The sequence below is a fragment of the Anoplopoma fimbria genome, chromosome 17, assembly GCF_027596085.1.
Source record: "Anoplopoma fimbria isolate UVic2021 breed Golden Eagle Sablefish chromosome 17, Afim_UVic_2022, whole genome shotgun sequence".
Classification (NCBI taxonomy): Eukaryota; Metazoa; Chordata; class Actinopteri; order Perciformes; family Anoplopomatidae; genus Anoplopoma; species Anoplopoma fimbria.
The window spans coordinates 27,086,142-27,097,945 of NC_072465.1; the positions used below are offsets into that span (position 1 = coordinate 27,086,142).

The 11,804-nt window shown below is 37.4% G+C and overlaps 2 protein-coding genes across 2 annotated transcripts; one reads left to right on the forward strand and one right to left on the reverse strand.

Annotated features, from left to right (window-relative positions):
- The first annotated feature begins 556 nt into the window (after nucleotides 1–556).
- Nucleotides 557–5,236, forward strand: LOC129105731 (complement C1q subcomponent subunit B-like). The gene is made up of 5 exons (XM_054616904.1): nucleotides 557–667; nucleotides 1,601–1,754; nucleotides 2,799–3,030; nucleotides 3,942–4,056; nucleotides 4,891–5,236. Exons 1-5 carry the CDS (start codon nucleotides 665–667, stop codon nucleotides 5,098–5,100), a joined length of 714 nt encoding a protein of 237 aa, XP_054472879.1. The 5' UTR covers nucleotides 557–664; the 3' UTR covers nucleotides 5,101–5,236.
- An 85-nt stretch (nucleotides 5,237–5,321) lies between these two features.
- LOC129105733 (uncharacterized) lies at nucleotides 5,322–10,963 on the reverse strand. The gene is made up of 5 exons (XM_054616905.1): nucleotides 10,924–10,963; nucleotides 9,362–9,534; nucleotides 9,025–9,208; nucleotides 8,416–8,518; nucleotides 5,322–7,279 (listed from the first exon to the last, which is right to left on the reverse strand). The coding sequence occupies exons 2-5, from the start codon at nucleotides 9,529–9,531 to the stop codon at nucleotides 7,161–7,163; spliced, it is 576 nt and encodes a 191-aa protein (XP_054472880.1). The 5' UTR covers nucleotides 9,532–9,534; nucleotides 10,924–10,963; the 3' UTR covers nucleotides 5,322–7,160.
- Nucleotides 10,964–11,804: the final 841 nt, after the last annotated feature.

Here is an 11,804-nt window from a genome sequence, read left to right on the forward strand (position 1 = left end):
ATATAGAAATACCAGAGGTGGGCCCAAGTCATTGTTTATTTCATTTTGAGTTTTGTGTCCTAAACAAATAATAATTGACTCAAAGATATCAAATTTAATGCCATTTTTTTTACTTTTGTGTGTAATTTCCAGCCTAAACATTTTCCATCCTACTCATGCTTTTTTACCCACTGCATAGTTTTTGTATGTGAACAAAAGTGCAATATAAAAAACAAACAGATGTGGGACCAAGTCATTGTTTTGCAAGTCCCAAGTAAATCTTAAATCTCTGCGCTCAAGTCCCAAATCAAGTCTGACAAGATTGATCCAAGTCCCAAGTCAAGACTTGCAAGTCCAGACGAGTACCAAGTCTCTAACTTTGAGTTTTTGGCCACAACATTACTACAAACTCCAGCTGTTAGATAAATGTATTTCAGTGAAAAGTGCAATATTTATCTAAAAGAAAATGTAACATGAAATATGTGAGTATCAAGTCAGTAAGTCAGTATCTTAACATCCTTATTATGAACTCCAACAGAGCAGTGGTCGTGCTCTCTTGAACTGTTTCACTTCCTGTTTTTGTTTTTTTTCGGACTGAGCTGCTGTCGTTGGTGAACAGCTCTTCATCTGGGATCTCCGTCTTCGTATCGCTCCACCGCAAGACGAGTGACTGATTTACCTTCAAATGGTGAGACTTTTGTGTCCTACAAAAACAGGCAAAGAAAGAAATATGTGAATACAGACGTGGACGTTCATTTGTCTAACCTTTAAACATAGTAGAGTTTAATTTGTCTTGCTGCAGTAGAAGTGTTAGAGCTGTTATCTGTGTAAGCTTTAAAATGTCTTAAATCTAAACACACATTTATTTTCTTTAGCAATATTTTGTCTTGAACCTTAATTTATGATATCTTGATTTCAACATAATATAATAAATTGTTTGTGTGTATATATTTATATTTATGATTTGTGGATAACAGGCTAAAATAATCAAAATATTACCATCCTATAAAACAATTAGTATATTTCCATTGTCAGATAACTCTACTAGAATGTACTATTCTATGTGTTGTTGATGTGAATGTATTTCACTGTCAACATGTTTTGTGTGGGTTTTATAGATCCAATTTCTAATGATTATGGTTAAAATAAAATTGAAAAACAGCCAAACTTAAGATCATCAATTAAGCTTCAGAATAACATTTCAGAATCAGCGTTTTTGGCAAGTACATGAACACGTACCAGGAATTTGTCTCTTATTTTGCTCTCATTATACAAAGACAGGAATAGAAATACAGATAAAATGAATGACAACAATGCTGAACAACAGTTAACATTTAGCTATAATTTACGTCCAAGTAGGTGAAAATTATGCAACAAGGAACAACAGCAACATACAATGTGTATAAGACAGACTGTTTCTGTAAGTTCAAAACAATATTACAGTAGTGCAATGGTGCGGAGAATGGTGCATTCTGGGACAAAGACAGTGTCGTTTTAAGGTTTTAAGGTTAAAACTTGGTGTTTATTTAATGTTATCTTCAGGGTGACAGTTTAAAGCCCTCTTGGCTTGGTCCTCTTTAGAGACATAAACAGGTTTGTGTGTGTATCTGTGTTGACTCAGGCCCCCCGGTGGCTGAGCTGCAGTACTGCAGTGTTCCTGCTCTTGGTTCACATCACACTGGTGGTCACACAGTGCTGCGGGGGAATCCCTGGGATACCGGGCACCCATGGGCCCAACGGCAACAACGGTCTCAAGGGAGAGAAGGGAGACCCTGGTGAGCTCACGGCGGACACGAAGACATCACATACATTTCTGTACACGTGTTTTTCTTCACAAATGTAACTGAGCAGATGTTGATTAAACTTAATATGTTAAGTTTATTTAACCTGTTTTCTTCAGCTGGTGTTTTAACAACTAATGAGCCGACTTTGAACTAAATATTTATAACACTCTGAGGCTCACCTCAGAGCTCTGCATTCTGCAGATTAAAGGAGCCATGTGAAGTTTTACTGTAAACAAGCTAAAGATATATTTAATATTAAATATTTAGAATGCATTGTGTGTATCCTTGAGCTCTAACAAAAATGTTAGATGCATTACATTACATTACATTACAGTCATTTAGCAGACGCTTTTATCCAAAGCGACTTACAGGAAGTGTATTCAACATAGGTATTCAAGAGAACTACTAGTCACCAGAAGTCATAAGTGCATCTCCTTTCTTAAACAAGCATCTAAGAGCATAAACCAGAGCAAAAGTACAGTGCAGAAGCAAATTAATACGAATACAATAAGTGCAACAGACTAATACGAATACAATAAGTGCTAAGTGGAAGGCTCAGGGTAGTAGATGCATTAATCGCCACATGAAACATTTGCAGAGCTGATTGTTTTTCTAAAACTTTTCAACCTGCATTGTTTATGTCCAGAAGTTTTCTTCTTCACGGCTTGTGTTGGTAACATTGCTGCGTATATTGCAGCATTATCACCACCTGTAGATCAGTGGACGATACACAAGATAAACTAAATGGGCCAAATAGACAAAACATAAACAAATGACAATTTTCATTTCAGTATTTAGTGGTACTTTCTTTTTTTTTCTTTATATGTTCTTTATTCTTTATTTGCAGCTTGTTTTATAATGTTAATGAATTGTGAAGTTGGTGTAAATGCTTGTTTTCTTTTGATTATGTTTTGTCTTTATGTTCTTCAGGTTCAGTGAAAGAGATTGAACCTTTCCTCTTAGTGCAATAACATTAATGCCCATGTTTTATCTAACTGCCAGTTCGTCGTAACAGGTGTGTCTCTGTGTGAGCAGGTGAGGCAGCTCAGCCTATCAGTGGCAAGACGGGGTACCCCGGTCTGCAGGGACCCCCAGGACGGCCTGGTCTGAAGGGGGACCTGGGTCTCCCCGGGCCTCCCGGTGTTCCAGGCCGTGCGGGGGAGAAGGGGAGACCCTTCAACCCGTCCAACCAGCAGAAATCATTCTTCTCCTACAAACGGCTGATACCACATGCACCAGAGGTCGACACCACCATGGAATTCGACAGGTCAGTGCTGTGAAGGTTTAACGACACAGACGGAGAGCAGGGGAGGTATTTAGTGTGATTTATGTCCTGTTGAAACAAGACGAGGAGGCAGGCTGTGAGGGTTTCATTGAAGCCTTAAATCATCATTAAAGCCCCTTAAATAGGGAAAGAGATTCAAACGTTTTTTATTTTGGAGCAGGGGAAGGAAACAGACCTGGTTTATTTAAAGTTACCACAAGGAACTTTCATTTTGTGTTGATTTTGGCGGCTCCTGTGGACAACAGTGGTAGTGTTTCCAAGCACCAGAGTCCCTTTAGAAAACCTCTTATTTTACTGCAGCAGGGTCTGAAACTCTTTCCAGTTAGTCCTGGTTCTGGTTCTGGTTCTCCTGTGCCTCCCTTCCCTCTAGGTTTATTTCTCATGAACAGACTGTTGGAAGGTTAGTTTGGTTAATTATTTCATCTCAGATATGGATGTTTTCATCAGGATGATGTTCTCTCATACATAATCCTGATAATGGTGGAAACATGCGTTTTATAAATTGTTTAAATGCTGTTAGAATTAAATTACAGATCTGTTGGAGATAAAAAAAAATTTATCTGGTGTCATAATTTAACTTAATGTTTACCATAATGTTGATATGGCAAACTGATTAACAATACATAAAAAAATGACACTTTGTAGCAAAAAGATTGCTGACAATTGCTGTAAGATAATAATTATCTAGGACTAAATAAACAGTTAAGTTTTGAGAGAGATTAACAGTCAGAAACAAATCTTCTTTTTCAGGACTGTGTGTGTTTGATAAAGAAGATTTGATTGAGAGCGACCTTGAAATCACAAACAAACGGTCTCACAACTGTCTCAACTTTTTGATTCCAATATTGTAACTTTTTTTGACGGATGCATGTTTGTGTCAAAAATTCCCTCAGGGAGATTTTGGAGCTGGACGAACAGTTTAAAGGAGAATCTCTGACCAACGGGACGTTCACATGCGTCATCGGAGGGATCTATTTCTTCAGTTACCACGTTTCAGCAAAGAGCCGAGTGAGTCTTAAGAGTTTGTTCTCACAAAACTGATCATCTTTCCAGTCTCATCTTTTTTTGATTTTGCATCATTTTATCATAATGAGTCGGATTTAGTAATTTAACCAATGGTCGAAAAACACTAAGTACATGTACTAAAGTACTAAGTGCCAGTTTGAGGTACTTTATATTTCTACTCCACTTAATTTTAGAGGCAAAATATTTCCTTTACTCTGTACAACATTTTTCTGACAGCTTTAGTTACATATTTAGATTTGACAAATAAAATCACATTATTAACAAATTGAATCTTCAATTTCCCTCATTAATGTTTCTCTTTAATAACATATGATGTTGTAATATGTTCAAATATGAACATATTACAGTTCATATTTGACATGAACTCCTCCTCAACCATCTGCAATATTAAAATACTGCTCACACCTTAATGCATTAATATGAATAATTTAATAATGCCATAAAGGTATGATATCTAGAAAGCATGGCACTTTTACTTTCATTAAATTATTAATAAAGTACCTTTTCCATAAGAAAACGTCGCTTAAACACATCTTTTGAGTAGATAACCACCTGACTGTATTTGCAGAGGTGGAATGTAACTAAGTACATTTACTAAATTACAATTTTGAGGTGAAAACTTCTACTCCAGTAGTCCTCCTTTTATTTTGAGGCTCTAATTAGAAGTAACTTTTCAGATTCAGATTTATAAAATGCGATGTATTATTATTACATTACATTACAGTCAAGCTACCAGGCAGTGTATCAAGTAATTAAAGCTACCACCACATTTTCCAGATCTGAGTACTTCTTCTGTGTACTTGTACGCTCACATAGGTGTGTCTAAAGCTGATGAAGGGCAGCGACAGTGACCTGACGTTGTGCGACTCATCCGAGGGCTTCCTGGTGACGTCCGGCTCGGCGGTCCTGCAGCTGGAGATCGGGGATACGGTCTCGCTTCAGGCGACCCGGTACAACAACATCGTGACGAGCCAGAGCAGCACCAGCCACACCTTCACCGGCTTCCTGATCTCCCCGAACATGTAGAGACCCGATGAATCTGTTCAATCATTGTTGGTAACTTCACAGACTTTTTGGGGGCATATTTACAGCAATTGAATAAAAACATGTCTTTTCTGTAATAGTGCACAAATCAGCAGAAATAATAAAGATTGGCTCAATATGTAGTGAGTGTTTTTGCGTGAACTGTAGTGAGTGTTTTTGCATTACTGATTTTCCAGAAATACCATTTTAGCAACCTTTCTGATTTTTTTTGTTTCGTCAATAGAATAAATCTAAGTCAAAATGAAAAAATCCCCATCTTTTATTTAATTGTTTAAGAACATTTTAAAGGTACAATCTGTAATCCAAATATTAACAAATTGTATTTTATAATCCATGTTTTCTTTTATGATTCATTTTTACAATTTTCTAGTATACCGTTAATACAGGAAATGAGTTGACTCATCCATGCACTGTTTATATGAAGTGGACGTAGTCACTGTGACGTCATCCATTGATTTGTGGATTGAGGTTTTGAAGTCTTGAGTCCGGAATTCTGGCCGTCGCCATCTTGTTTTTTTGCAACCAGAAATGACACGAGAGGGTGGAGTATAACTGAAGGCTGAATAAGGCTTTTTTATGTGACCAAAATGTTACAACTAACTTTCATGAAGTGAAAGGCTTTAGGACAAAATCACAGACATCTCCCAGACCAGACACCTATGTGGTAGTGATCTGTCAATCACATTAAGCCCCGCCCTAATACATACTCTGCTTTATGGTCTGTTTGACTCTAAATGGAGCATCATTTACTAAATGAACATCATGCTGTATTGAAGAAGACTTCAACTAGAGATTGAGACCATAAACTCATGTTTACAATGTTTACTGAGGGAATAAATCAAGAGAGAAGTAGAGTCATTTTCTCATAGACTTCTATACAACCAGAGGTTCTCTCTACTGATGGACAGTAGAGAGAATGCAGGTTCTAAGACACTTGTGAACATTTTATTACATTTGAAATCACCCTAAATTTTACACACTATTCCTCTAAAACAGATTTAAACCAGTAAGTGGAGACTAAACTATCACTTGGACATGAATGCAGGTCATTAGGAATGTTGAAAGAACATGAACTGTTTAATGCACTTTACCCATTAACACTTAACATTACAAGTATACTCATAATGAACATTGACAAAAGTTAGTTTCAAGACAGTGATCTGCTGTATGAGGAAATTACTGGGCTTTTTTTTCAAATTAAACGAAATATTGTAAGCAGTTTGTAAAGATAAGTCTGAGTGATGGACTAATGAGAACAAATCGTTGGATTCTGGTTTCTTTATGAGATTCATGCACGAGGGCAGGCTCTATAGCTTTAAGTCAAAACACTTAAAAGGTGTAAACAAATCTGGGGGTAAAAAAAAGAAAACAACATTAAATAAGTTTACACTTTACATCCTTACAACTGGAATTAAACTAGCATAATGTAGTTACTGACTGATAAGAAATATTTAATGTTGTGGTGTGTAACATTTCCTCCAGTGGCTCGCTTTTTAAAAACACTGAGGTATCAAGTGTACGTCTTTCTGACTGATACCTGGCCAGGTGTTCATTAATTATCCATCACACAGTATCAGGTTGGGAGACACTTAACCTAACAGCAGAGTGGATGGTTAACAGACAGTGTAACAGGAAAGAGAAGATCTTCATTCACACAAAGAACCTCGAACCCCGTCATATATATTATAATATAATATATTTGAAATGGGTTATATCTAACCAATCATTGCTCTGTGAGTTGAGGTCTAACATCTGACAATAGGTTTTTAATCGAATCACCAAAACACAAAAAAACACGTAGAAGGCTTGGCAAAACAAACAAGAAAAAATGTCAATTTTGAAAACATTTATGTTAAATTAATACCAATTACCAATATTGTATATCGTGCCTCCAAAAGATGCCATTTGTCATCATCCCAAAATGGTTCATAACATCCCAAAATCCCCAAATGACTTGAGCTGGTGGTGAATTTGGGATTAAGACAAACATAAATGGTGTTTATCACATTAAAGAGCGGCCCCTGGTGTCTGAAGGCTGAACTTCAGCCCAGCGTGTCGGTGGCTGACGGGCTGCTGAACACGCCGTTCCGGGCGTAGAAGGTGTTCTTCACCACCGACGACTTGGCGCGGGACGGAGTCCTGTAATCCAGAGTGTAGTCACCTGAGGATCCAGGTAGAAACCGTTAATCTGGAGAAAACAACTGTTTATAAATACCTACAATAAAGTCTGAGCGTGTAGAAATATAGTCAGCTCTGACTATCAAACACAGATATATGCATTTAATCGGCAATTCAATATTTTCCTGCTTAACAGCATCACTTTAACATTGTAATTGTGAGCATGTTGCCAAGCTAGCATTAGCATTTGGCTTCAGCCTCACAGAGCAGCTAGCAAAACTGTAGACTCTTTTAGATCTTTAATCCAGAACAGACTTCAATAAAAAAAATACAAACACATTAAGATAAATAAAATCAAGATAATTATCTGGTCACCCTGACAACAGTTCTGGTAGTGGATGGAACAAAATACATCCAAACTTGTAGGCAACAAAGTCATTTTTTGTGTATTAAAAAAGTACTTTCAAAGTATTTGAAATCTCTTTATCTGGTATATTTCTAGTTGATTATGAGTTGTATGTGCAGGCTGCAAAGTGCCATCTATAGAAAAAGACCATATTGTTTGTTTAGATATAAGGAATCTGTTCTAATTTGTAGTCTTAAAGTCTCTCTTCTTTTATTTAGTACATTTATTTTCCCATGTTTTTGTGTCTAAATGACAAATGTGGGCAACGTTTTTTGAAAATAGGTCCAGTATTGAAGGAGAGCGCTGCAGCTAGCAGTTGCCTAACGAGCTGCAATGTAATAACTCAGGGCAACTTATCACCGTCAATATACATCCACCAAAAGTGTTCGTTTTTTGTACCTGACAGGCTCAGATTGGAAAGAAACCTACAGACAAATAAAACCTTTGTCCTGGAGAAGTCTGGTTCTGAAATCTCGCATTGCGATTGGCTAAATATTCAGCCGTGACAACACCGGCCCTACTCTCTACAACTCTCACTCACATTCTACACTTCAAATCGCATAACAAAGTAAGAAACATAAAGTCAAAGTAAAGAAAAATGTAAATGTTTCTCTATGGGTCCTTTCCATAAAGTTGTCAGACACTTATAATAACAATCTGAGCTTGTCAGTGACAAAAAAGTGTCGTTCTTGCTCAGTACTGGACCAACTTCAACCATTGTCGACCCCTTTAGTCACAAAAAAACATAGAAAATCCTCCACCCTCTAACTCACCCAGCCTCCATCCGTACTCCCAGGACGAGAGCAGAGGAAAGTCAAACTTCTCCTCAGGTCTCATGCGGACACGCCTCTGCAGGTACAGACTCCGCCCTTTACCCTGCAGACGACATTTAGTTTATAATGACCTTTTAGACTTTAGAGCAGAAATACTTAAAAACTGACCAACCAAATTATGAAATATCTGGCTGTGTGTGACGGTGTAACTGTGAGCTAAATGTCTTAATAGAAGCATTTCCATTATTAGCTTTATTTACACTTTGGATACAATTTAAATCCTATTTTATTGCATAAATAGAAACAATTGAAGACGCTCTGCTCAGGTGTACTGCTTTGCTCAACGAGGTGCACCTGGACTTGTCCTAACTTCATTGACCAGGTTTAGATGTGTGAAGTCGGCTCTGCTGATTGTAACTAGCCTGATGTGCAGAGACGGATTTCAGGAGGATCAGTAGTTACCTAGTATCCCTTAAGGATTTAAAATCAAGATTAAAAAAATAAAAGTATATAAAAACCTAGAAAGTAAAGTTATTCTTATAAAAACAACAGATAGGGACATTTTTGAATGAAATATAATGTATGTTTTAGTGTCGCAGTGATTCGTACGTGGTGCGAGGAGTCCTGGTAGAGAGAATCTCTGGTCTGAGGAGAAACCGGCCTCATCAGAGGAGCCACATCGAGACGCCCGTCCTCGTCCACAGAGAGCACAGGAGGACGAGGAGGAGCAGGAGGCGGAGGAGAAAGGTCGCTCGGCTTCTCGGTTGTCCTGGTAACGGGAGGCAGGACCGTCCTGGTGGGTGGGGCATAAAAACACAAGATTATATTTGTGTAAATTTACAAAAATCGGATTTAATTAGAAACAATATTTTGAACACAAACAAAATTTGACACAACAGAGATTTGAAATTAAAAGAACAGTTTTAATGTGAATGGAGCGGCTCACCGGGCGTTGCCGGGCAGACGGGGCAGATGTGTTGGTTTTGTGCTGTCGGCGTTCGGGGCATCGCAGCAGGACGGGTAGAGGTCGGCGTAGCGGCTCTTCCAGGCCAAACGGGTCAACATCTCCTTCTGGATCTGCTCCCGGTAGCAGTTCTGTCTCTGGGTCGTCAGCATCACCTGAGAGAAAAAAAAGCTTCATTTAGCAAACTCAGAGTGACAATCTTGACAGTTTTACATTCATTTCTGTTTGGATTGGTTGGATTTTTGTTCCTCTAACAAGAAGCGGCTGAAACCAGCTTCAGAATAAATGTACGATGCAGCGTGATAATACATTACACATTAAAAAAGATGTAAAAAATACAGATAAAAAGCACCAGTAAGGTCAAATCTTCTCAATACTCTATCTCTAACAAGGAGAACACTGTATATAAGTGGTGGACATTTTCATCTTGACGTCATTGTTTTTTGGACTGAGGTTTTGAAGCCTTGAGTTTGTCGATTCCGCCGTCGCCATCTTGGATTATGGCCGTCGCCATGTTGGCTTTTTTGCAACCAAATAACAGAAGTTACCATATTTGGAATAAGGAGGAGTGACGTAGAGACATAGTAAACGTCTCTGGTAGCAGCAGCGACCTGTCAATCACAGTAGCCCCGCCCTAAAGCACACCCTGCTTTATGGTCTGTCTGACTCTAAATGGAGCATCATTTACTAAATGAACATCATGCTGTATTGAAGAAGACTTGAAACTAGAGATTGAGACCATAAACTCATGTTTACAATGTTTACTGAGGGAATAAATCAAGAGAGAAGTCGAGTCATTTTCTCATAGACTTCTATACAACCAGAGGAGTCGCACCCTGGTGGACAGTAGAGAGAATGCAAGTTTAAGACACTTGTGAACATTTTATTACATTTGAAATCACCCTGACTTTTACACACTGTTCCTTTAAGACAGATTCAAACCCATACGTGGAGACTAAACTATCACTTGGACACGAATGCAGGTCATTAGAGTATGTTGAAACATGATAAACTGTTTAATCCACTTTACCAATAAACACTTAACATAACAAGTATGTTCATAATGAATATTGATAAGTTAATTTCACTTATTTTTCTATTGGCACCATCGGAATAAGATTATAAGGTGAAATGGAGAGGAATCCAGTTAAAAAGTGACGTGAAATTATCAAAGACAAGACATGTTCATTAGGGAGATTTCTGACATATAGATGATGAGTTTCAGTCTTTTATCACATCTGATCATCTCATCTTTAGTTTGAAATGTTTCCAAAGCAGCTAGAAGAACTTTAATCTTGATTCAGTTTGAACTGATACTGCAGATGAGTTTGGATTTAGAACATTTTAGGTTTCAATATAGTTGTAAAAACAAAAGAAAGTCCACCAGAAACAACACAATAAACACAAACTGATCTCTTTCACAAACAAAATAAGAAAAGGTTTTTGAAAGCTTGACTTATACGATTATTTACATTGCAAAGATGCTGCATTGCTGAACTCCCTTTTATGAAATGAGAGATATTTATGAAAATATCTTAATTTACCTTTGTTGTGCCTGATGCAGAGCTGTGCAGGATCAGCTTCTCACCGAGGAAATGAGATGTGGATCAGATAACACCGTGCAACACCAGGAAACATGAGATATACACACACACACACACACACACACACTAGAGACCTCTCATACTAACCTAAAACGTATAACTGTCGATGAACAGCGCCCCCATGTGGCCACAAACGGTAATTATGCAATTTTTAAACACGTTAAAACATTCTCGAGTTGGTTTAATAATTAAATAATTGGTCAAACAGATTAAGTATGAAGCAAGACTCATACGAGTACTTGCTTACTTAATTATTAGCCACTTTTTACTTCTATAGAGACAAATAAAAGTACTGCTTACGCCTGATATTATTGTTTGAAAAATATATTTTATACTGAAATGTTACCAATTCAAACCTTTTTAATATGAACTCAAAAATAAAATCTGTTAACAGTACTTTGATATTGCCTTTCTGTCCCTCCTTCTAGCCTTTATACACTCATTCAAACCTCTTCATTGTCATTTCTCTACCTGTCCACCAGATGTCCTCAGACGTTCCCATCTCTCCCAGTCTGAGAGCTAAAAAACGAAATCCAGCCACTGGTCCAAACCCAATGTCCCTCCTAAGGCCTTAAGCCCTTCAAGCCTTATGTATGAGAAGTAAGGTCAAATAACCTATTTTCTTGTCTGTTTTTTTTATATCAAAAACAGCTACAAAAAGCTATTTTTTCTTAATTCCTGTGATAAAATAAAGTATGATTAAAGTATGTCATTTAAATTAAAAATGTCAGATCATAGTATCTCAAAAATATCTTATATTTTACACCAAAAACATGTAAACAAGTCAGAGTATATTATGCAACTGAGATGTCATACAAAAT

Excerpts from the sequence above, each read along its gene's own strand:
- LOC129105733 (XM_054616905.1), bottom strand. The coding sequence starts at position 9,531 with ATGCTGACGACCCAGAGACAGAACTGCTACCGGGAGCAGATCCAGAAG. Across the intron at positions 9,209-9,361 it reads CGTCTGCCCGGCAACGCCCG|GACGGTCCTGCCTCCCGTTA; the intron begins GTGAGCCGCTCC and ends CCCACCCACCAG. Across the intron at positions 8,519-9,024 it reads ACCAGGACTCCTCGCACCAC|GGTAAAGGGCGGAGTCTGTA; the intron begins GTACGAATCACT and ends TGTCGTCTGCAG.
- LOC129105731 (XM_054616904.1), top strand. Across the intron at positions 1,755-2,798 it reads GGGAGAGAAGGGAGACCCTG|GTGAGGCAGCTCAGCCTATC; the intron begins GTGAGCTCACGG and ends CTGTGTGAGCAG. Across the intron at positions 4,057-4,890 it reads ACGTTTCAGCAAAGAGCCGA|GTGTGTCTAAAGCTGATGAA; the intron begins GTGAGTCTTAAG and ends ACGCTCACATAG.